The 26,600-nt window shown below is 40.0% G+C and overlaps 1 protein-coding gene across 3 annotated transcripts in view; it reads right to left on the bottom strand.

Moving 5' to 3' along the window:
* ZNF827 (zinc finger protein 827) overlaps positions 1-26,600 on the bottom strand; it is a 134,371-nt gene that overhangs the window by 62,877 nt on the left and 44,894 nt on the right. For all 3 annotated transcript variants that reach the window (XR_008577075.1, XM_054825146.1, XM_054825147.1), the window contains 3 exons: positions 18,932-19,942; positions 13,969-14,141; positions 2,397-2,880 (listed from right to left, as the gene is read on the bottom strand). Coding sequence is in view for 2 of the 3 variants with exons in the window: in XM_054825146.1 (XP_054681121.1) it covers positions 2,397-2,880; positions 13,969-14,141; positions 18,932-19,942 (1,668 nt within the window). In the remaining variant the exon portion in view is untranslated. The remainder of the gene's footprint in view (positions 1-2,396; positions 2,881-13,968; positions 14,142-18,931; positions 19,943-26,600) is intronic.

Raw genomic sequence — 26,600 nt, 5'->3', positions numbered from 1 at the left:
AGGAGGAAAAAAACAAACTGGCAAGCAAAAATAAATGTTCATTTAAACCATCAATATTCAATAAGAATAAACGCCAAATTCTAAAAGTCTATATATCTATCTACTGCTTCTTTCCTAGCCACAAGGCCTGTCAGAGAAGAAAATTAGATTATTTTGACATAATTTGGTCTCAACAAATCTGTGTTGGCTGTTACAATTGGCATATACAATTCGAGATGTCAAAAGATTTATATCATTGAAAAGGTAGGGCCAATAATTGAAGTTCTGATCGGCCTAACAAGAGAGTGTCATAATAAAGAAATTACTCAAAGGAGCTTGGTTCAGCACAGCGAGCAGTCAAAAAAATGCAGCTAATACTTAGCCAACTTGCTACAAGAGAATTACTTCTACTCTAAATTTATGAACACTGTATGGAGGAAAGCATGAGCTAAATGTATATAACACAATATAAATCTCAGGAGAAAAGAAATTCCTTTCCTTTTAACATTGCTCTTCTTGTGTAGTAAGCTTGGTGACTGGCAGTACATTTTCATCCAAATATGCACACATACAAAATTACAGATACATCTCACTCCCCCAGTGACTTTATAACATGTTGCTAGGTAACAGTGCATACAAGTCAGGTTTCAAGACCTTTAGTAAGTCACCATAAAATAACTGCATAGGCCTTTTGCATGAATAATGTACATTTGTATCCTTTTTCTAATGCCAATAGATCAGACATTGAAAACATGACCGTCTGCCAAACTGCAAACAGCTCCCCATCAACTGCTACATAAAAAACAACACATCAAAATGTTGTATGTTTTCTCAGCTTTCAGGCTTTTCCCCCCTCTCCTGCTTTTTGCTCTCAGTCTTGCTACATGCAGCCATCATGAGCACTACTACTACAGGTCAGTACTGGTGATGCGTAAAGCCACTTAGTGTACGGCAACCCAAATTTAAGATAGACATCAGAACGACAACATATATGGGACAGCTGTCAGACAACCAAAAAAATTGGTTTTCATGTAAAGCCCAAATCTGAAACACAATTAAAAAAATGTACAAGTAAAAAAAATGTACAAGCAAATCAAAACAGACTCATCCTCGCTCATTTTTTGTTGGTCATAACAATAAATTATATCAACACTTTTTTTCTTTTAAAGGGGAGGTTTCTGTGGCGTCTTCCAACCCACACAGCAAACCATTTGTGCTAGCCCATTTCACCTCCTGCTTGTCCTCAGCTCTTTTCCATTCTTTCTTCATGAAGCCTCAGGCTTGGTTTCTTGTGTTTACCCATTCTACTAATTTCCCCGCAGAACTGCGATCCCAGAGGTATAAAGATCTGGGCAGATGAGGACAGCAAGCCTTTCCAAAATAAATGGCTGTGGTTTCACCAAGGCAATGGCATTAGGACAGAGCTAATTCTTTAGTTTGCCTAACAATAAAATTTGCTAAAATGCAAATCTTACATTCCATTTAAAGAAAAAGGGTGACCAATTACTCTCTATTGAAAAAGGTATCTTCTATCTCCAAAGTCTAAAACTTGCCATAGGGACGGCTGTCTCCTTGTGAAACAGAAGTTTCTTCAGTGACGTTTTTCCTGACTTCTTTCTCTTTAAAAATTAAAGGCCAATTTTGAAAATATTTAGTATAGAACATCCCTCCAGCATGTCCACAATTCTGAAGTGTTCAGTCAAATCAATAAAAGAGCACATAAAATATAATAGATTCACCCTAAACACATCCTCCACTTGTCTCGCATATGAATATCATTCTTACAGCAATAATCTGACAGTGAAAGAAAACACAATAAACACACGCTTTGCATAGATATGGATTTCAATTAAAATAGTAAAAAAAATTTAAAAGCTGTTCATGACTGTCTAGGAGTACCTTTTTTTAAGAGTTAATTATCAAGAAATGCAGTACCATTCATACTTCACACATACTTACTAGTTAGACATCAAATACTACTCTGAAAGGAAGGTGACCAATACTTTATTGGTCCTATTTAACAGATGGGTAAAGGTAGAGAACTTCAGAGCTGAATTTTCTAACATGCTGGGCACTTGTGACCCTCAGTGATTTCAAACCCGGAACTACTGGTATTTAGCATGCCTGAAAAACACACCAAATGAGATTTGCCAAGGTAACTGTCAATGCATATGAAAGCCTGGATGAAAAGTTCTCACTCCCAATCCCAGCAATTAAACAGCAAAATCCCTCTCTTCTCCCTCTGTTTCCCCTCTTCCCTCCATCACGCACCTCTCCTTATAAGAAGAAATAATAAATTATAAGTTAAGAAGTTGTAATGTTTTTCTTCCTGCAATTCCATGACTTAGCAAACCCAAGGCAAAGTGTTTCTTAGCCCATAAAGGAGCAGCTGATGCTGCTGCTTGCTGCTCGATTACCTGACAGCTTCATAAGAAAATCTGACGCCATCTTGACAGAGATGTCTTGGCTGAATAGTGCTGATGCTGTATTAGCCACAAAGTCAGAGGAATCTTTCAGCTTTGTGTTGTTGGGGGCTCTGTCAACAGTACTAAGAGCAAAAGGTGCAGCTGAGATGCCATTGTCATCTTTGGGCTCTTCCTTCACTAGTAAAGGTGGAATACCTCCACTAGGTTGCCCAGTTACATCAGGTGTTTTAGATACAGATGCTGATCCCGTAAGGTCAGGTCCACCTCCTTCCCTCTGTGGTCCCGGGCAGGAGTCACTATTTAGCTGTGGTGACCCCTTCACCTCAGTTTCTGTTATTTCCTCCTTCACTTTGGATTCTGTCCTGAGGAAATGTTGATGGCAACGCATATGGAGTTTCAGGCTGAAGTGGCGGGAGGAGGTAAAAGGGCATAGCTGGCATTGAAAGGTCTCACCCCTGTCTTGGTGCTGATGAACCTGGTTCAAGAGGTGAAAGATAAAAGCATGTATTAAGGAAATTACTAGCATTATAGAAATCTCAACTCTACACTTCTCATACCATCTTTAAAAAAAGAGAAAAGTTAACTAATTGGTGAGCTCTTCATTCTGATTGCTTGGAAAGAGGTCAGGCACTAAGAACAGTAGGATTCTTTCGCACATAAGTCAAAGAACATAAACATCAGACTCAACTAAAACAAAAAAAAAATCAGGAACATCTGTTTCTGCAGCATGGAAATGACGAAGCCTGCTTTGGATCAAACAGTCCTTACAACTAGATCCTGATGTCCTGTGCATAAAAGGACTTCCAAGCTATAACTATTAGCTTTCTTGATTAAAAAACAAACAAAAACCCCCCTATCTATTACATGTTCTGCTAAGCATGATTGTTCTGTGCAACCTCATAAATAACAATTGTTCAGAGCAACCCAGCAAAACACTAACCTGCATAGCAACGTCCATCATCAATTCATGTATTATGAAAAACACAGAACCTGGCAATACCAAGGCACTATTGAAACAGTTTGTTGCAAATTTATTCTACCAGAAAATAAACAGCTCTCTTATGATAAAATACAAACATAAGAGATGATGTTTGCATTTATTCTATTTTATCAGTCAATTAATGATCACAGTTAATCTTACTGTCCTCATAGTTTGACTGCAGGCTCTTTCTCATAGAGACTGCATGCTCCAGAATGACTACGATGCCTAGTATCCTCAGGCCCAATCCTGATTACCTTTTAAAGAGAACTCTATCCATCCATCCATATGTAATGTTTACATATTATTTGAACAGACACACTCATTAATATAAACTATATACATATAATTATACAATGTCTTGTTTAACACAGTTACTCATGAAAGGGAAGGAATAATTGAGGCCAGCGTAATAGTGGCAGGTATACTGAAAAGTTTTTTCCCTATAGCTTCACAAATGAATTTTCAATCCTGACAATAGCACTCCAGGCTACTCCCTGCAGAAAGACTGACAAATACATACATTTTTTCCTTACTAATTGATGAACATGTGATCAGGGCAAACTGGCACCAGACTGAGCTCCACACATTCGTTTTCACTTGTGACTCAAGTTGGTTGGAAACATTTCAGTGAGACAGATTTTTGTTGGAAAATGGCAATTTGTTGTACGCAAAATATTTCACCTGAAACATGGAGAGGTTTGATGAACTCTTGGCAAACGAGGCACAATTCCCCTACTATACTGAGTGGCACTCTACCCCCCTGCTCCGTAAGCCTGGCTCAGAAGCAGCCAGCTGTGCCAGGGATCCAAGGCTGGCTGCTGTAGCCTGGGAGTCCAAAGGCCCTGAGAGCTCCAGCTGTAATAAAAGCTCAGCTCTACACCAGAGAGCCTGGAAAACCTTGCTTTAGCTAAGGCTTTCAGCACTTTCCAGTTTCCTGCAGAGCTGAGATCTAGATCCCAAGAGTCCTGGCGCAGACGCTGCAGAGTTCTGGGGTAACAGTAGCATTTCCCAAATACAGCTCTGTCAAAATTCAGGTTGGAGTTTCCCATGTTGTAGACTTGGTCTGATTCATTTTCTATATAGCAAGAGGAATTCAGTCACAAGCTCATATCCAGCATTCCCAGCTCTACATACACAGGACCTGAATTCAGGTCTGCTAAAATGTGAAGCTGGCAGATGTCCCTCTTTTAGTCCTTTTTGCATTCAGTGAAGACATGTTTCCTTAGTGCTGTATAACTTTTCTTTCAGTAGTTCTTCAAGGGCTCCATAGATTAGGTACTATACAAACAGATAGCAAGAATTTCTCTTGGCCAGCCGCTTTATAGAATGACATTCTCAGTATCATATAAACATGACAATTACAGACAAACTAATTCTGGAACCTTAAAATTGCATCTGACAACAAAAAAATTAGTTAATGTTAACCTAAGACAGTTTTAAAGCAACAACCTTGCATAAGAATAGCAGCACAATAAATTCTAAATATTAATAGGTTACAAGAGAAATGTCAACCAGTTTGCCTGTCTACACTACTAGAAACAGGATGGTCTGTGAGCACAGCAGTATGTAAGCACTCTTCTTCATGAAGAGCACCGAGATGTACTAATGGTAGCAAGCACTCTCACCATGGCAACTTTATCTCTTACACCCACTGAGATTCTGTGTGCCAGGGTTTCTCTCCAGGATCCCCTTCAATCAACATTTCCCTGCCTACATGTTTAACCACTTCTTCTAGAGGCCCCTTATCACAATCATCAATACGATGCCTTCTGAAGGCTGTCACTGCTGCAGTTGGGTGGGAAAGTGTGTGGGAGCCCACCTTCTCTTTCCAGGAGTGTGGCATGCCACCCCTGCAATATCTTTTGAGAATGGATGAGAATAGGGGGGACTGATTCATCTGATTTGGATTCTTCTCTTGCCCAAAGACAATAGCAGCCTCACAAATGGATTTCTCATGAAATAAAGTATGTTTATAACTTCCAGCCAAGGAATGACAGAATTCAAGCGCAAGTATTTAGAGTTTTGAAAGGAAGAATTTTAGATCTACAAAAAAAACTCCATGAAACAACATCAAGCCCAATATTTAGCTCCCAGTATCCTGGGTCCAGTCCCACCATAAGACTTTATTTAATTTTTATTCTCAAAAATAAATAATATTTATTTAAAAATTTGAACACTATTAGAAATAGAAGCTAAGAATTAAAGTCCCTTTAAAGGAAAAACTATCCCTTATTTCCTCATTCGACAGCAGCTAAAAGAGCCAAGAATTGCCATTCTATGCTATTCAGAGGGAAAAGTCAAGGCAGCAACTACTTGCTGCAGAATAAGAAACAAGAAACCCTGTAGAGGTACACAGAAAGCCACAGGGGAGATCCAGTTCACGCAATGTTCCAGTCCAAAAAGCTGCATTCTTACATGCTCTTACACTGTGCTAATGCTACCCAAATCATCAGATGTCCTCTTCAGCCTCAACTAGGCTGTTGCTGCAAGAACCACAGGCAGGAAAAGACAAGAGGGCAGCTGACAAAGTTTTCTCCAAAGTCCCAGTCTGAGCCCAGCTGCTGCCAGATTTGGATCCCTCTGAATTATGCTGCAACAAACCACAGTGCACAACCTGCACATAGAGAATGGTTCTTTCAAAATCCCATAAAACTACTGTTTGACTTATGTCAGAAACATTTAAGGACTTCTACCTTCTGAGTTTATTTCATTTAACCGTGGATATTCTCCTCGATGGTGCAAAGTACTTGTATCATCTTTATTTTAAACCTACAGTCTTCCCAGTCTCAAATGGTATTTTGCAGTTCTACAGTTTTTTCAGTGTGTGCTTAATATGACATATGCAATAATTTTCAACAGAACTATATACTCCTTACAAGCTTTAGGCCTAGTTTGAGGACTTGGGTACAAATTATCTATTGGTCATTTTTTTAAATTTTTTTTTTAATTTGTTTATTTCAGTTTCTCTTGCTCCCTCCTCATTCTCACAATATAAGAAAGAAAAAAAGCTGTCGTTCAATTTATCTTCTCTATCATATGCATTATTTTGATCACATCTCCTTTCTATCTATACCTGTCAGTCAGCTGCTTCTAGCTGCTTCTTTCTTCAAAGGGAGTTCTTGCCATCCCACTAAGCATTTTCATTGACAGTTTTTTAAAATCCCTTCTATTTCTGATACATCTCTTTTATGAAGTGACCGTAAGTGAATATCCTAAGTGGCAGCATACCGTATGTTAATAATAACATTGTAATATTTTCAGTGTTACTTCTGTTTTATTCTACATTCAAATATCCAATGTACTTTTTGACCACTGCTGTGCATGGCAAGAAAAGGTTTTCATTGAATTGTCTACAACGATACTCAGATATTTTCCCTGAGTAGTTACAGTTCATTGTATCAGACAGCCAGGTGCATGATTAGACTCTTGTTTCCAAGGTGCAGTACCTTGTAATTGTCAACAATAACTTCATTTGCCCCATTGTTTATCTGTCAGCCAGTCTCAAGCTTTGCCTTTTCTAATCTCGATTCATGCACATAAGGTTGAATTGTCTACAACTCTCTTACCCACAGTTATCATTTTGAGCATATCACATTTGCTAAAATATGCATAATTCCACTCTTAGTAATGGAATACCCCTCTGTCAGCCTTTTGTCACGCTTAAAATTGCTAATTCCTTCCTACCCTTTGTTTTACTGGCTCTTGGTGAATTTCTAATTTGCCATAGCTATTGCTTAATTTATTTGGCAGCTTCTCAGTGAGAAGCTTTGCCAAAGACTTTTTTAACAACCAAATAAATTTCAACTGATTCTTAAGTCCATGATTTTCCTGACATGCTCAAAACATCTTAGTAGAACACCACGATTTTCTTTTACAGAAACCACATGTCCGTATCATATCACATCATTCATATCATATTTTTTGTTACATTTTTTGTTAACATACTAACATTTCTGGTATCATAAGCAGTTTCTTAAATCTTCTTTTCATACTTAAAAGCAACACCCCTGCTGATTTACCCGCCAATCTAAGTCATGGGAAGTACACACTGACCCATACGGATGTACCACAGTGTCATGGTTTAGCCCCAGCCAGCAGCTCAGAACCATGTGGCTGCTCGCTCGCTCCTCCCGCCCCAGTGGGATGGGGAGGAGAATGGGAAGAAAAGGGTAAAACTTTGTGGGTTGGGATAAGGACAGTTTACTGGGACAGCAAAGGATGAGGAAAACAACAACAACAGTACTTGGAATATACAAAGCCCCAAGGGCTCCTCCTCCCCAGCCAGTCCCCTTTATATACTGAGCATGATGTCATATGGTATGGAATACCCCTTTGGCTAGTTTGGGTCAGCTGTCCTGGCTCTGTCCCCCTCCCAGCTTCTTGTGAAAATTAACTCTATGCCAGCTGAAAACCAGGACACACAAACACACGTGATCCCACCTAACAGGGCACAATGGGGAGTAGGGCTGAAGGAAGAAACAGTGACACAGGCATGTCCTGCAATTTTGTAGTACTGGTTAGGTGGACCTTTTCTTTTCCCCTTGCTTAAAGTTCGGGTAATGCTTTGCACAGACTCTCCCCTCTAGTTATGAGGCATAGGAAGGATTGGCATTCACCTTTCTTTTGTGGGACTTAACAGGGATTTTTTGTTATTGTTTTTTAAACACTCAGAAAAAGAGGAAATGTTTCTGAGAACCTTCATCCCTAAGCAAATTCTGAACATAAGGGGGTTGGGATGCTGAATCCATTCACTGCTATACTTGCTTCTGGCTACTCAGTCTCTACTTACTTTCTGTGACCTAATTATCACTTTTTTCTTTGCCTACTACAGCTTTTATTTTTCTCACCAACTTTCAAGCAGATTAACATTTCCATGAAGCGTATCTATTTAAACAACTACTACAACCTGGCCAGTTAGCCATACCTGCCTGCACACTGATTTTTTTCAGTTTGGGTTTGTTGGGTTTTTTTAAATCTCTTTTAGCAAAATACCTTCTTCTGCAGCTCCATTTGAATACACTTGAGAAGTCTCCATTTTGCATCTATCATGTGCCCTCTGCGTTTTCATTTCATGCTCTTTTCTGAGAAGTTCCCTCATTTTTAAAATATTGCACTTTCAAAAGTTTAGTGCTACAGTGCTAGTTTTGATATGATCCTTCCCCTCAGGACACATACATTATTTATATAGTATTTTCTTTTTGAAACTATTTCCTTGCTTTGCTTGAAAGCAAAGGGGGGGAAAAAAAGCCTCTCTGCAGGGCTGGACTGGACTGTTTTCCAAAAAAAAAAATTTTTGTTTCTTTTTTTCTTTAAGATTTAAGGTATCAATGCATTTCCTGTCTTATCCTTGTCTCATATGCAAAAAGTGACAAGATTTAAAGGCACATATTTGAAGTCACTTAGACCCCTGTCTAAGACTCAGGGCACAGATTTCACTTGTTGAAAAGTTGTGCAAGTTTGCATTACCTCCTCTTGGCTGAGGGGAGGTAATGGAATCACAGGTGCCTCCCAGGGCTCTTTAATGTTAGCTTAAACCAAACCAACCAAGAAACCCACCCATAAAACACAGTCAACCTCCTTCTCCCAATATGGTGAAGATGTTTTAAAATAACCTGTCCTATACCTCACCAAAATGGATTAGGAATGCTTATTCAGTTGTCTGACCCTAGCTGGGGAAGAAAGAGGGAAAAGCAAATCACCAAGGGGTAGTGAGCACCTGGCTACATTCTTCAGGGCCTTCCCTTATTCCCACTATCATGTAATTAATAGCCTCTCCCTAATCAGGAGGCTGATTATAACCCTCTTCATATTACAAAGGAATATTAATCTGAGATCTCACTACATGGTCCCTCTTGATAAGCAACAGAAGCAGGAAGATCCTGTGGTTGAGCATCACATGACCTGCCTGCCATTGCATCTAACTTTTCTGTTAAGCTTAATCCTCCCTTTCCTCATTTTCTGCCATACCACCATGCTTAAGCACGTGTTCACAATACCAACCTTCTTTTCCATTGCTAGAAGAGCTTGCTCACCCATTTCTGCCTTATGTCTATATAGCAGCACAAGGAACATTTACAGATATTATTTTTGGCCATATGTTCCTCTTCCTCATTCCCCCCTTCCAAGTGCTCAGGCTAATATCCTGTTGCTTTCTTGGAACATATCTGTATGATCTCACAGCCTATCCATCCACCAATTGCTGAGGAAGATATGTGCATGATCCAAAGACACCAATTGGCCAAAGTCTGACTGATGCTTGTGGTATTGCTCTGAGGTAAATTTAATCCCTACTTCCCTACCAGGAAAAACAGAAAAGCCTCAATACATCTTGCAGAATTACACCACCCCTTTCCATTGCTTTCTGCAGAAGTAGTATGCTTTCTGCAGAAGAGATTCTCCCTCAAGAAGAAAACAACATATTCCAACTAAACAGAGAAGGACTCAAGCACAACCCTGGCTGTCTGCTTGGACAAGACACCTCTCTCAGTTATCCATTCATTTTGTCCAGCTTCATTTTCAGTATTCTCAGCGCTCCTGAAAACCACACTATGATACCAGAATCAAGTCCTGTGATGCTACCCCCAGATTCCTGGGAATAAGGGCCAAAACTTGTGCTTATGCATGTACTATAATTTGTCTCCAAAACAGACTAATAAAATTCCAAACTGTGTCTATTTTAGGATTTTTCTAAGGTGCCTATCACTGTGGAATCTAAATGCCATATAACAATTATAGATAACACTGTGTGCCTTAAATGGCAGTCCGCTCAGCCTCCCTTGTTCATTGTGTGTCTGTGTGGAAACTTTCCTTCTGCTTGCTTCCCTTCTTGCCTTTCACTTCCCTACCTCCAGTTGTGAGTTGGTCCTGGCAAAGTGCCCTTACTGGAAGAAGGCTTCATCAACATGGTGGGTAGCACATGGAGAATATGGTCAGGGCTGGAATCAATCCAGCTCTCTGTTAAGATTTTCTTTTGCAGGGGACAAGACACTAAAACTGTTGGCAATGTTGTATTCTGGGCCAATCAGTTTGACATGTTATAATTACCATAAAATTACACAGTATTTATATTATACAGTTATTATTCGTTAACCTAAAGATGCACACAAACCACTCATGGAAATTAAATCTCTAAATGACCAGTTTCCATCGAAAATGCCTACAAGAACATAGAAAAAAGAGGAGATGCTTCAGATCAGGGCTGTGCTGCCTAGAAGGAAACAAAGACAACACTATTAGATTTTTGAGAACTGCAGCTGGACAAAACAGCTCAACAGGTTTTGCCTGTCATCCTTATCAATAGAACATAAACCATGAAAACCAAACAGCAGCATTCAGGAAAAAAGCCTGGGTTGTGATAGCATCCTAGAATAAAAATTGGCTTACAATGAATGACAAACACCAGCCTAGTACCCTAAGTTTGAGTAGTCTTTTTGGTTTTGAAAAATGCGTCTTCACCTGCAGCCACAGTTGACTCATGGGGAAGGAGAGAGGGATGGAGAGCTAGAGGCAGCTCTATGTTCATGGGTTGCCTGCCAGGAAAGAGATAAGGCCAGCGTCCTGGTTTCAGCTGGGAGAGAGTTAATTTTCTTCCTAGCAGCTGGCATAGGGCTGTGGTTTGGATTTAGGATGAAAATAATGTGGATAACACACTAATATTTCAGTTGTTGCCAAGCAGTCACAGACTTTTCAGCTTCTCATACTGGCCTGCCAACAAGAAGGCAAGGGGCGCCTCAGAAGCTGGGAGGGGACACAGCCAGGACAGCTGACCCAAACTGGCCAAAGGGGTATTCCATACCATATGACATCATGTTCAGTATATAACTGGGGAAGTTGGCCAGGAGGTGGTTTGGCTCGAGAACTAGCTGAGTGTTGGTTCCAGGTGGTGAGCAACTGTGCTGTGCATCACTTGTTTTGTATATTCTTTTATCATCATCATCATCATTATTATTATTACTATTACTACTATTAATCATGTTCCTTTTCTATTTTATTAAACTGTCTTTACCTCAACCCACAAGTTTTACCTTTCTCTTTTCTATTCTCTCCCCCATCCCACTGTGAGGAGAGTGGGGAAGAAGTGAGTGAACATCTCTCTGTGGCTGGTTTAGCTGCTGGACAGGTTAAACCACAACAGCCAGGTGGCTCCCAAAGGATCCTAAGACAACGAAGAGACCTGAAACATCTGACTGGCATAACCAGACTGCTGCATCCTAAGTAGCTCCGAGCTGTGCTGTACCATTTCTAATGTGCATTCATTCAATTTTGAACACTGTTGGCTTATATATGTCAGTTATTATAACCTCATACTTATTTACATACAGATTTAAAAGCAGCACTTTTTTATAATGAGAAAAGAAATCTGATGGGTTTTATTTTTAATCTTGTTATCAATTTATACTTTCACCAAAGGGAATTAAAATTATGCCTGACACTGTTGGACACACGACTAACATGCCCCTACCTCATTCACCTGTCTCAATTTTGATGTGATAGAAAACATTTTTATGAATGGCCTACTCAACTGAGAAAAATGTATGAAACCCATTGAAATTAAGGTAAAGTATTATCTTTCAAATTCTTGTACTTGTGATTCTTTACATCTATGGATAAGACTATAACAAGGACAAAAGACCAAATACAGGCCATCTAGTTTTATAGGACAATTGCCTTCATCTTAAATAGGGAGCAGTTTTACCAGCTAAGACCACTAGGTCCACCATGACCTGCATGACTGGACTGCATTGACTGAGGAGACTTCAGATCTTATCTCCATAGTAAGGCTAAAGGAGGCTGTAATCTCTTACATTGTGTCAAGAAGCTCTGGGCCTGACTCTGACCTTAATGATGTCTAACTGAGCATTACTTGGCAATAATTACTATATTACCAAATAATTAACACTACGTGTTACGTGTTTGTACAAGGGATCTGTTTTAAGACGACATGGGCTCAGTTAATGAAGGGGTTTATGTTAGGTGAGGAACAGAAAGGGCTTCAATAGCCATCAATTTGATAGCACACAGAGACAGTGAAAAAGTCCCTAATTTTCTCCAACATACTACCTGTGGCCACCTATGGAAATCACCATGCCAAAAAGGAAGTGATATGCCCTCAACCTGAAAATAATAATTCCAAAAAGGCAAAAAAACCCAGAGAACAAGGATTTCTGCAGGGAATAATAGGGATGTCCTTTACAAAGCAGGGGACAACAACAGATCTTTGCCAGGGAATAGCAAGCTTTTAGGTGATGCATGCTTCTGTGCAGGCTGTCAACAACTGAAAACAAAAAATCTTTCTTATCATGTTGTGTTTCCATTCTTTCTACTCAGGACAGCCATCTGAGCCCTCTAGTCAAAATGGAACATGAAGTCCTAAAAGAAAGAGCCATAAACACCAAACCTACTTGTACCTGATAAGGATTAGCATGATACACCAAGGATGCCTGGGAACAGTGCATTGATTCACTGTGGAAGAGTTAAGGGATGAGCCTTCATACTTAAGAGGGATGATTTCAGATCTAGCAAGGACCTGAAATACAGCAAGATCTGCTGTTGTGATCAGTGGAATCATCTGAATCATTTACATTGAAGTGAACAGTTACTTGGGTGTAAGCAAGGTTAGACTCCTGTCTAGCAATCTCTGCAATATAAAAGCTGAACACGCATTTCTGTCCCCCTCCACATCAGCTTAATACTCTGTTACACACATTTGTCTAAAACAGACAAAATACTAACTATAATAAAACATTTCACTGTTATTATAAAATTGAGCCGCTTCAACAAGGCAAACTTTTTGCACTTCAGCTTCTTCATCCATGGGCTAATGAGACCGGTACCACTTTTACTTCACCAAGTATGTTCTACAGCTTGCAAGACCAGACACTTTGTACATTGCAACCAAGTAGTATTTCAGCTAACCAGACAGAGAGTTTCTTTACATTTTTATATTTTTCTGTATAAACACAGATGTTGCTTCCTTCAAAAGGTCATCTTCAGTTTGAGCAAAAAAATTAGACTTAAATCACACTTTAAGCTTAATGGAAACATTTGAAAACAAAACATTACAGTATAATCTGTCATTCATTTTGCTTTGGATCCTTCACTCCTGAAATGCCTGCAGTTAAAAACTACAGCCAGAAAAAAAGTTAAAACTGCAGGCCTGTCTGTAGAAAGTAATAGAGAGATGCCCTGCTAATGCTGGCCAAGTTGGTATGCCCACTTAGTGTGATGCAATGGCATACAGAGATACTAGCTGGCATCCTGAAAAGCAGCACTGCTGTGTTTGCATGATGTCACATCTCAGCTACCATCTCTGCTTCTGGTGGTTCCAGGTCCAGAACCAAATCAGTCAGACAGCTTGTGCTGCACCAAGCTGACATAACCCAAGGCAGTTTGTACATTGCATAGAATGGACAGGCAAGCAAAGGAACATAAGTTATTTCTTTCTCTTTTTATGGTCTCTTTATTTAAAGGCATTTAAAATAAAAGTAGTACAGCTAGGGAAAATTTGTTCTTGCAAATGCAAATGAAATAGGTCTGATTGAGCATTCAAGTGTTTTGATTGTCAGTAAACACTTCCCTTACCTTCATGTGTGATTTGAGATTGTCCTTGCGTGCACAGCGAAATGGGCAGAGCGGACACTGATGACTTTTCAAACCTGTATGAATCACCATGTGCCGTTTCCAGTAACTCTTCCTCTTGATAACCAAACCACAGATCGGACACTGGAAAGGTTTTCCTCCTTCTTCTTCTGAGGCTTAGCAGAAGGGGGAAGAAAAAGAGAGGATCCTTTACAGCCACTTGTCGAATACTTTCCCCTTGTAAACATACTCAAGATACCATTTTTCAATGCTAGAATTTCATCTGCAAAGAGACACATCAGTTAAACAACAACATGTACCAGAAATTTCAGTTCCTCCCCCCTGCATATCCCTTTTCCCCTTAATCTAGCTATTCTCCCTCTAAGGAAGGTCACTATAATTTATAAAGGTTAATGTCCCAAATATCCTTTGGCTAATCAGTAGGGGATGCTACTCTATCTCACCTGGTCCTAATGTTCCTTATAATTTAACTGAACTAAATGGATGTCTCTCATAATCATCACTTAGCAGCTTCATTTCCTATCAAAGGCCGGTTGTAGTAGGGTATAAAAAATATGCTTAACTGTTAAAAAATGATCCATTTCCATATCTGATTGTTAGCTAGCAGGGGAGCAGGATATAAAGCATAGAACAATCCATAACTTAACTGAAAAGCATGCTGGTATTGCATATCAGATATATTTAAATCCAGAAGTGAGTAACTTCAGAATCCCTGCTGTTGAACTTCTTTAGTTATGGCTCAAGCAGATGCTGCTGCAACTGCAGCCATCAGGGGTCTTTGAGTCCTGGGTTTCCTTCTGCTCCTCTAGTTACCAGCGCTTTAAATCTACTGCCTTGCTAAATGTTTGCATTTAGCTTTACTGCCCAATTCACCTAAGATAAGAAAAGATTTGGTGGCATTTATCAGGCAAATATGGTTAGTCTACTGAGTGTGGAACCATTGCAAGGTTGAAGGAAAGAGAAACTCCTTGCTGCTAGCTTTACATAACTAACCATCCATTCATCCCCTCACTATGATTTCCTCTGCTTATTATAAAGAAAGGCCTAGCATTACTGTGGAATTGGAAGCCTCTTTCCTCACTGTAAAAGACAGACTATTTTCAAATATCCAGAGCTCAGCAATGTGCATCCTGCTATTTAGAAATTATCTCAGAATATTTAATCTCATTATTATCAGTTATTTCCTACTGATAAGGATATAGCAAACATCAAATTCCCTTGATGAGGAACTAAGTGATAAAAACCTTCAGAAGATTTGTCAGATCTGAAAATATAATTCTCGGTATTAGGTAGAAAACAAACCCACCATAATTCAACTGATTAGGTAGTCATTATGCAAGTACAAAAAAGAACACATTGTCAAAGCATACACTTCTGCAAGTTCAGAAATTCTCCTCATGAAATATTCTATCACACTCAACATATTATCAACTTGCTCCCCTCTCTGCACCTCTACAGAGTTAAGTCAAAACTAATGCTAGAATTGCTTGTGTTTCAGTTTTTAAACATCTTTACATCTTCACAAAAGGCAGGAGAAAGACAAACCACAGAAAAATACATTAGTAACATTTTTACCTATCATTTCTTTTCCTTCTACCATATCTTTTCTCCAGCCTCTGGTTATCATCACGAAGGATCCAGAAAAGAAATGTGTAACAAGCTATTACCTGTTTTCCACCCTATTAAAAATAAATCTGCAAACAAGATGGATCAATAGTAATTTAGCACATTACAAAATATGCAAAGAACTGGACCGAATGCATGTGACTTCACCAATAACCAATTAACGGCACACAGGAATTATGTCAATGCTCTCCAAAGCTGAACTATGTTAGCTCTTTACTATACTCTATGAACTTCAGCATAAGAAAGAAAACCATGGGCTTCAGCTTTCCTTCATTTATATTGATATCTATTTTATGTCACACGGTGTCAATTAGTTGGAAAGAGTGACTCCAGTAAGGAGAGAATCAGGCAGTGCTTCCCAAAGAAGCTTCAGGAACAAAATTGCAAGCATCATAGGCAAAAAGTTACACCAAACAAGCATTCAGTCAGTCAAAGAAGGGTCTGAGACCCATATTCTTTCAAAAACAACATCAGAACTTTAACAGAGATTCCAGGCTTCCTTTTAAATTTCATCCAAAACACGAGCATTTTATAAAACTGGCAATATTAGCAGATTGATAGAAAAGTTAGTCTTCTCTGTACCACTTTACTATAACCTATGCAAGTAATGATTAGGTCCACCAAACCTGACATGCAGTTTCAGACGTGACTACGCTCCGATAAGCCATGGGTACAGCTTCTTGCCTGTAATAATTCTGAACAAATAACTCAACATGGTGGACAAAAGAGCAGCAGGCATACTCTTGTTATTAACATATTCCTCTTTAAATAGCTTACATCTTTGCTGTTCCTTACTTGTCGCCATCTAATTAATCTCACTGAGTATTGATCTCATAACCAAAGCTAGATGTTGCTGGTGGGTAAGTGAATCAGATTCATAACAACAAAGCAAATTCACCAGTGCCTTAAACATCCAAAGTATGAGAGGGGAGAAAACCACCTCTTAAACTATGCCTACTGGGTAAAGATGTCTCTCTGTGGGAACAAGACAAAAAACCCCATGTCTCAAGGAGCAGACACACACAAAAAGATAAAACATTATAAAATGAAATACTATGTTTTGCTTTTAGTGCCGTAAGGTTATAGGTGCAAAAGGAATCAGGAACGTGTGACATTTCTTTTCATGGCAAATACACACGCACAGCTGCCCTACTCAGCCTTTACAGAAGTGAGGTCTTCAATCAAAGGTCACTAAACGGTGACCTCTTTTTGCAAGCTGCATTTCTCCATGGCTGAAGGAATCAAGGAGTCTGGCTGTCCATATATCAACATCCAGATATGCTAACCAACAATTTGCTTTTACTTTTCGGTCGGTTAATTATTTAGAAAGGAAAAACTTAATAGCGTATCAGAAAATGGACTTAAAGAACTTTTGTTATGAACATTGCACTATAAAGTTTGCTTGGATGCCAACTGGCGTTGGCCCCATGCGTACGAACTGAAAGGAAACACCCTTCCTCTTGGGATACTAGTCCCATGTATTATAAAAAATGAATAGTTGTTCCTTGGTTACCAAGGACCTAAGGCAGTCATCTCCCATTGTTATCTTTTAGCAGCACAGTATGTTTGGGCCTTCAGCAAAGAGAACAGTTGCTAGGAATTTGCTGCATCAGAACTAGTTTATAAAGTGCCAGTACTACCAGCGCGCTGGTACAGAGCACTCCCCTAGCATAAGCTGCACAGACAAATCCCACAGTTTGTTGGTCAAACACAGAAACTGGATTTTACTACAACCATTTACTTTTCCCCAGTAAAAACTTACGATGTAACAGCTTTTTCTCCAGCAGGAAATAAACTAATAACTTCAAATAAATTTTAGCCTTACTCCTTTGCTATACATTGCTGCCTTTCTTATATGAAGGCCACTCTTCACAGAGAAAATTACATTAAATTAATTCCCACAGTCACACTGGTGTAGCCAGTGTGGGTACTCCTATTCCCACATGAAGGGACCTTTCCTTGGTTTAGCTTACGTTACTCCAGAAAGGACTTCATCCACACTAATGAAAACCTTAGGCCAGACCCATGCCAAGAACAGTTTGCCACTTAAATTGCCTTGGCAAAACAGAACAGCAAAGCATTTGTAAAACACATGTAACTCAGAACAAAGAACTGGTACCGGCTGCACCACATCACATCGCATCCCTCCTCCTCCTCTTCCAAGGGAGGAACGAGCATTGCTGTCCATCCAAGAGCTTCTACGCTATGAGTTTTTACCAAGAGCTGCACAGGGACAGATCAGACCTCATAATATCCCTAAACAAAAAGGCTAGATCAGAAAGACGGCAGTGCAATTATATAACATCCATGTCAGATTTCATGTCTGTGTATGCTGGCTTGCTACACCTGTACAGACAACCTAGTATTCTTGATAAAACTCAGTCTGATAAAGTTCTAATATACTGAATCACTTTGTGCATCTCTGAAGATAGCTGACATGCTTCCTTCCCCTCTGCAGCAGAACACCACTCCAGGGAGAACACTGGCAATATCTGAAGCTGTACGTTCTACCAGAAATATGAATCCATGATGTGAACTTTTTATAGAACGAGATGAAAGAAACCTTATTTTTCCTTATTTTGAAGATGGATCATTTAAGTTTCCCTGCATGGCTTGCCAGTTCTTGAAAGCTTTTGTTACCAAGACTGTTTCTTCTTATTCCCTATATGCCTGATTCCTTGACTGCCAACAGCTGGAACTAGCGGAGGGAAGTCAGAAGTGTAAAATGGTTCTTGTTGAGCAAATTAGAGAAATGCAGTTCGCCTATTTTTTTTTTAAACGACAAAGGATTGTAAAATACCAAACTGCTGCAAAAAATTTTAATGAAAAGTGGCAACATAACAATATACTCTGGTAAATTAGGACAGGGGAGTAAGCGATTATACAAAAGTCCATTTGTGACAGAGACAGCAGGAGGGAGAATTCTCCCTTGTCCAATATTTCAAAAGCACTAGTTTTGTACATGCTTGCTGATACCGTGAGCTCCCTAACGGGGATTCTTTGATCTTCTCTGTTAAATATTTTTTGTGGACTTACTCTGAACTTAGTGAGAGGTGGAAATAGCATTGTATGGAATAAAAAAAAAAAATAAATAAAAGTACTGAGCTGTACACTCATATCTTTCAAATATGGAAACATTTGTGACAGTTTGGTCTTCAAGTGGTATTTTAAAAAGCTTTTCTATTGTTTACCTAAAGTACCTGCTTCTTATTCTCATAATACATGGAATCAAACCAAATCCAGACCCATTGAAGAGATGGTGTATAAGCCTACAGCAAAATAAATACATTCTACTTAATGGCTCAAACTGTATCCATACCTGTACTAGTGGGTTTGGATGCTCTTCCCTTAGGGACTGGCAGCAACAATAATTCCAAAGACTGTGGTGGAGTTGCTTTCTCTTGCTTCATCTCTGAAAGCTGCAGGGGATCCTCAGCAACCAGTGATTTCTTCTTCTCAGCCAACAGGGTGCCTGCAGCCCTTGCAGCAACCTCCTTGAGAAGGGCAGCTGAAGAGGTCATGGAAGCCAGAGAAAGGAAAGAACTAGCCGGAGGCGGGTGCTCCTGCCCAGGAGTCATGCTTCTTTCACTCACTTTCTTAGATAAAGCTGCTAACGTGGAGCTGGCTGACTGAGAACTAAAAGGTGAGGAAAAGGATTCGAATCTTATAGTGTCTTCAGTCCTTGAAAGAGATTTGTCCTGTAGAACGGCATTGGCTGCGGCTTTCAGTTTCAGGATAGCTGAATCAGGGGACAAACCACAGGTGGTGGTTGAGTTTGGCAACCACTTACCTTGATTCCATATAAAGTGACTACTTGCATTGTATTGGTCACTTTGTTCCTGTTTCTCAGCAAGCTTTCTGGCAAGAACACTTAGCTGCTGGGCATGATGAGCAGGTGGAGAGAAGGAGAGATTTGAGCCAAGATTTACGGGGGACTCGACTCTGCCATTGACTGTAACAGCAGCATCCAGCTTGAGGGAGCCAGCCTCCAGTAGCCGCCTCAGGTTACTACTCAGTGGCTTATTTGGACCAGGAGGTTCTTCTTCACACAGAGGTGACACATCAGGAGAAAGGTGCTCTTTACTCTGTAATGTGTCTCTTAGTGCCTCATTTTCAATGGATCCCAGCTCCGCTGTGTTGCTGCTAGGAGTTGCACTTCCCAAAGAAGTGTCTGGGGAAGTGGATTGCTCTTGGATTCTGTCCTCAAGAGACAACTTAAAGTTCTCCTGGACTTCTCCATATGATGCTTCTGAAGGTGTTTCTGAAGAATTTCCAAACCAGCGTTCTTCTTCACTGAGTTCACCTTCCACTTCTTCCTGTCTGGTACCATCTGTGTGGAACCAAGAACAACAGTATTATTCCCAAATCTGTGTAAAATAACTTCTTAGCATGAAGTATGCCTGGCCTCTGCATGACCCTCCTGAATAATCACCTAACATCCCCTAAAGTGCAGACTTGGCATCAGCCTTGATTGAGTGACCAGAAAAAAGTTTTTTGAAAAAAAAAGTCTTTCTTTGAAGACAAAAAAGTCTTTCTTTGAAGACAAAATCATGACAAGCCTATTATCTTTCAGTCAGCATAACCAGAACAGCTAAAACCGCAACAGTACAAATATACATTATATATATTGATATATTGCAAATACTTCATTATTGGTACAATCTGTATATCCTGCAAAATATTATGAACTCTGTGCTATAAAGCAGGGATTTACCAGACCCAGAAATTACTGGATACTTGTGTCTTTGTACAGCTAGCACAGGCAGGCCTTCAAAAGCAGATCAGGTGTGTAGCTACTCAAAGTAGTTTCTTCCAGAGACTTTAAATCTCAGCCCAATCCTGCAGTGACCCCTATCTAAAATAAAATAAAATTTGTACGGATAATACACAATTAATTCCTGAATAGCTGAAATGACTACTACATGAATGCAGGCTAAAGCTGTCATCTCTCAAACTATGTGGGAAAGGAATATCGTACACACAAAATTAATCTTTGGGGTTGGGGTTTTTTCTTCTTGTATAGACACTACTTGCTTGTCATTTGCTTGCCACTCTTCACTAATGTTAAAGTTTTAAAGAGCATCCTAAACTGAACTTAGTTTAGCTGAAAAGAAAAGAAAAAAGAGAAAAAAAAAAAGTGTTGGTCTCAATGCAGTTAGTTACATTTTCTCCTCTCTGGTAACTGCAACACATATAGTCTCTCCTGAGACCTAACTGACAGTGTTTAAAGCACTGTGACCCTGGATTGCTCTTCTTCCTGATAGGTATTCAAAGTCATACAGACATGACCAAGACTTTTTTTGCAGATCTTGCTGGCCAACCAGAACGTAGTTAAGAACAACAGCACTGCTAGAATTAAATTCAAGTTATCTTCTCTTGCCAGATACCTCTCACATTTCTTGCTTTTCGACTCAATGTCCCAAGCTACAAAAGAATCTTTGTAATCATACTACAGCAAAACAAAAGGATTTAATATAACCCTCCACTGACATTCTGGAAATGAACCTGCATGATATGTACTGTATCTATGATCATGCATTATTCCCAGATTCCCTATTTAATTCCAGCAAATTACAAAACTTGGAGAGAAGTTGATGAATAAAAACTTAGATTTATATTATTGCTTTGATCCAATGAATTTAAGGAGGAAAACCCCAGCCAAATGTATCATGAGTATAGAGATACCAGCATACACTCTCAAAGCAAATATCTTTTTTTTTTTTTAATGTGATACAGGATATGAGGAATAGTCTCTCACAGTAACTTCCTTTTACTCAAAAACCTTTGGAAAAAAATTCACCAATGTTTTAAGAGCCCACAATGAAACCACTCAGTTACCTTAGGTTAGTAATTCAAGCAGAAAAGGATTAGCATCTTTCCTATTCAAAACAAAGAAAAGCCAAGCAAACTCCAAAGCACTTACCTGAAATTATTTTGATACTATCCAAGTTAACATCACAGACACAGCAAGATTAACAATAACATACGCATAAAGGCCAATACCATGCACGTTCAAAAAAAAGAAGATAGATGCTAATCAGTTGAACCAGCACTTAAGCAGGCTAGAGGAGAACTGTATGTATTCCCTTTTCACCCTGTGAACATCAAAAAGTAACTTGAGGCATGTCAGTACAGTTGGGTGCATTCAGATGAGAGATCCGTCCACTCATCCCAGATGCAAGCAAGTTCTGGATTGGAAGTCAAAAAAGCATCTTACTGGCACTTTGCCTGAACTGATACACCAAGAGCAGGGCACATCCTCTGGGACACAGCCTAGAGTTGACACCACTACGCAGCTTCTGAGCCAGAGCTAGCCTGCATACATCTGCTTACATCTGTCTGTGTTAAAACAGCCCCTCCTCTCCCCTGCAAGCCATACCCTCTCTGTGTCTCTGCTCCCCATCCATAAATTGGGGGGGAGAATTGCATTTCCCTTCACTTATCCAAAAATCACAGTTTGAGAGATATTTAAGTGTAAATGGTTACAAGAGGAAGTGGGTTTTGGTTTTAGAGAAATCTCCAGCTTACTAAATCTCCAAACTTCTCTGTTCCTTGCCATGTACCTCAATTTCTTAACGTTGATACGTTTCCTAGTCACAGCCAGCCTTAAAAATACCAGTTAATAACACTGTTTTACAAATTTCTCCATCTTGTTCATCCTACTTGCACTGGAAATGAATTATTCCTTCTCACCTGCACCAGTTTTTGCTCTAACCATAAAAGCAATGTCACACATGTATTTTTACTACCTATCTCTCCTCTCTAAAGCTGACATCTCAGGGAACATGACACTGTTATTTGAAGTTGAAGGTAAGGATGGGGATAAAGGAACTACATCTGCTACAGCAGAGCTGCAATACAGCTTTCTTTGACAGTAACACAACTACACTATGCCTGGAACCAAAAAAATAAGGTAGCAATAGCAGGAGAGAGAGGAACAGGACATGGGTTGCCTTGCTTTTTCCAGACATGGACATTCTCCTTTGGTCTTGCCTGTATGAAGAGCAGCCACCAACATTGACAGGGAACAGCAGGAGTGCAGTACTCTCCATTTAAAGGCTTGCTACCCAGTCCAGAACTTCCCTCCTCTCTGGGCAACACAGTGAGAGCTCCCCTTCCTGTTGCTAATCTACCTGTAACCACTGAAGCACTCTCACAAATCTCCAAGCAGTCTCCATAACAAAGGGCAAATTTCCTCTGAAGCATCTCTATCCCAAAAGCCAGCTGGATTTTTTTTTTTCCTGTCAGTCAGTCCAGTTTCCTTCTGTACCCAGAAACCAGACCGCTAACTGCTGACACAGTTCTAATTTTCCTCTTCTCAGTAATTCCCTTAGTTGCTGCAGTACCAAGTCCACTGTATTTTAAGGCTGTAAGGTAAATGCTGAAAAATCCAGCATCAGTGTCTTGTCATGAACTAAGCCAAGCCTCCTTTCAAACACTAGTGAATTGGTTTAGAAGCATAACAGTGAAGCCTGGCGATTTCATTTCTAAGCAAAGTTGCCATTCAAGGCCTTCAGGGCAGGATTTTAATTCACATTGACTTGTGAGCCTGTGAGTTTGAACAAGCTTGAGAACTCCAAGAGAAATCAGCCCAATCTACCAACTTTCCTATGATTTTAAATTAAATAAAAAAAAACTTTCCCTCAGAACTCAGAGGGTTCATGGGACACCCAGACCAGGTCTGTCTGAAAAAGGAGCCAACCTCTATATGTCTGTCAAGAAACTTCAGCTGTTTCTCAGGTCTGTGGCAGAAGATCTGCATGACATGTTTTTCCTTCCTCTTGCAATACAGCTAAGGAGAACCAGCGAGAAGTCCTTGAAAGCTAGAAATAGAAATGTAATACCATATTTAAATTTCCTCTCTCCACCATAAACATACTATAGTTTGCTCTTACAGAACTACGTATGAATGTTAAGCTACTGGCATTTCATTTCTATTGCAACCTGAAATGCTAAACACGGGTAAGAAACCACATTGAAGTTGCAAAGCAGGAAAAGGTAACTTCAGAGTTAGGGGCAAATTCTCACCAACTTCATTTGGAACAAGACCTGGCTGAGAATCTCACCAACTTTTACTGAGTAACCGCTCATCAGATTGCCTCTTCTCAACATGATTCGAGTCAGGACTTGTCAATGCTTCTCTTTCCTGATTTCCATTGCAGTTCTTGAAGGAGAACCACTTCCCAAACCATTTGCCACTGGCAGAGTCTAGTGGAAGTTACAGGTGTCCTGCATGCTTCTGGACCACCCCATCACACAGCACCCAGGAGCCTCACACGAGCACTTCTCACTCCTGTCAGCAATGACAAAAGGCACCAAAGTACTGTTGGGTGACTGATGCCACTGATGTAGCCCAGTATCAAACAATCTCTGGCAAAGCCACAAATGTGTGCAGAAACGCTGTTTGAAGAAGTGCCAGTTTCCCTCACTCTCCCACTCATCTGCTTGTTTTCAAATATGGAGAAGTTCTGTTTTCCCTTCAAGAGATCAGTTTGACAGACAATTCTTATTGATCCCAAAGTATGTTATTTCACTTTGTGAGCATCTGCTCTTTTACTTAGAGTGGTGATTAGAATTTGACCCTGATATCAACAGAAATGTAAATATTAGCTTGCCCACAGTACTTATATCTAAAAACTGAAAAAAGACAAACATGTTTGTTGATTTACATACTGAACCACACAACTCAAATGCTGGAAACTTTAAGTGTACGCAACATAATGTACACGTGCCATTCCTGAAAGTGGCAAGTGTGAGATGATCCACAGTTCCACTTTGTAAGACTTGGAGTGGAGAAATATGGATGTAGCAGGCTAGATCTAGAAACAGGCTGTGCAGCACACGGAAAAGGGAAGAGTCTCCAAGTTGTGGCTCTGAGCAACAGACACGGGCAGGGAAAACATGATTGAAAGAACACCATTTGGACCACCAGAGATTATCTGAGCAGAGGTTACAGACAGGCAACCTACCCCAAAGAGCCTGAATTTTCATGCTAACAGAACAGTTTCAGTGGAACGAGGAAAGCAGAAGCCATACCGGAGAAGCTCCAACATGAAATCAGAGGAGAGGAACTGGAAGTCCTAACTGCAAATGGCACATTCAGTGAGAACTGTTGGCCACAGAAGTGTCACATCAGAATTTAGTGCAGACCAGATGATAAAGAGGAGAAATGAATGAAGGAGCTAATAACTGAATACAGTAGATACCTTTAGGTAAACTATGTGCACTGTGTAAATGCATCATTTTAGCAATGGCAAAAAGTAATTACAAGAGATTGCTTGCTAACATCACATCACTTGCTAATTGTCTCTGGGTGTCAGCTTCACATAAAGCCTTGCTGATTCCACAACCAGGTACTACAGAAAGCAGCATGCACAGGCCTAAAAATGGCAGTCATAGCTGGGAAGTCTATTCTGTGGTATCCTACATAAATTGCTCGGTCTAGCTGCCTACAAACTACCCTTTTTGTATTTGGGTTTTGTTTTAAGCAATTCAAATTTAAAAAGAGTGGATGTCATTTCTTTGGGCTGAACAACCTTCATGGGTTCCCACGCTCACCAGACCATGTGGATGTGTTTGCTGTAGGACTACCTCAGAGCAGCTGGGCACACTGTGCACTGACACTCCACAGGCTCCACCTCTAAAAAGCACTTACAGCCACCTCTGATTAGACTATACATCCAGTGCAGCAGCTATGTCGATTTTCCCATCGGGATGCTTGCAAGAAAATCATGATTTTAATAAAGACACAAAGGCCTGCCTTAACTCCTTTTAATATATCAGCAGCAGAAAATAAAACTTAAAAGTCCCAGTTACATAAACAGTCATGTGCTAGAGTGCCCTCGGTCCCACATTTTCCCTTCGTGATTTCTGTGACCTATAATAGGTAAGTAGCACAGGAAGTTGCTGTCCTCTTTGAATGGAATTTCTGGCTCACTCACTTATCAACGGGATGATTAGTCAACTCTTGACCTCATCACAAAATGGTTTAGCAGTGTTGCTTGTGCTTGAACCAAATTTCTCTACTGCAGGCTGACCTAGAGAGAGCAGCACAGCTGCAAGAAGGAACTGCCAAAAAGCCATAGCTCTTCTGTTCTGTCCTTCTCCCCTGTGTTTAAGATGTGTGAAAATACTCACACAATTAGACAGGAAAAGAAGCCCTAGGTAGGACTCTGTATTTCATCTCCACATCTTCTAAAATAATGATTTTCCTAACTAGAGGGAAGGAGGAGAGGGGAAAAGAAAGGCACAGCTTTTAAAGACAAGGCATATATCCTCTACTTTTATCCCTAACTTAAAGTGACTTTGAAAAAAATCCACTTAGAAGAAAACCCCAGAATATTCACCTAGCAATTTCTCTAGTACTGCTTTTTTAATAAAGGGCTCCAAGACAAACAAGATTAGAGAAAGTTAATTATCTTGCAGTAACTGGAACTCCTCCAGACACTTTGCCCATAGCACAAACAACTGTGAATGTGCAGAAGTCCCATGCATTCAGGTTTCCCAACTGCTAGACAACCATAGAAGGTCAAAATGCATGTACAGCACACCTCGGTTTCCTTGCAAAGGCAGGATCCAGGTGTGATGGACTCTTCCGAGGAAGAAAGGAAGCAGGATGGAGTACTGAAAAAGCTTGTCACAGAAAACATAAAACTGCCTTTATTTTCTTTCCCTCAAAGAAGAAGAATTTTGTAGTAGATGGGAAACAGAAACAGTGGCCTTTTATTTTCAGCCACAAGCCCCAGAATAAATCTGTCAAGTGGGTTTCACTACCTGCCAAAAAGATCCTTCTTTACTAGCTAAGTATCCGTAGAAGAGGACAGAAATACATGGTTTCTCTTGAGGTGAGCTGTCACTACTTGATGAAGGTTCTCAGGGCTGTTGACAGACCACAAGATAAGACCTGATAGTGACAACAATCTGATCCCCCCCAAAACAAGTTCTGCAAAAGATAACTCCTAGTACAATGGATGTTTGACATCTTGCCT

This window comes from Grus americana, chromosome 4, assembly GCF_028858705.1.
Source record: "Grus americana isolate bGruAme1 chromosome 4, bGruAme1.mat, whole genome shotgun sequence".
NCBI classification, from domain to species: domain Eukaryota; kingdom Metazoa; phylum Chordata; class Aves; order Gruiformes; family Gruidae; genus Grus; species Grus americana.
Note: the sequence above shows the minus strand (reverse complement) of the source record. Positions and strands in the feature narration are given on the sequence as shown.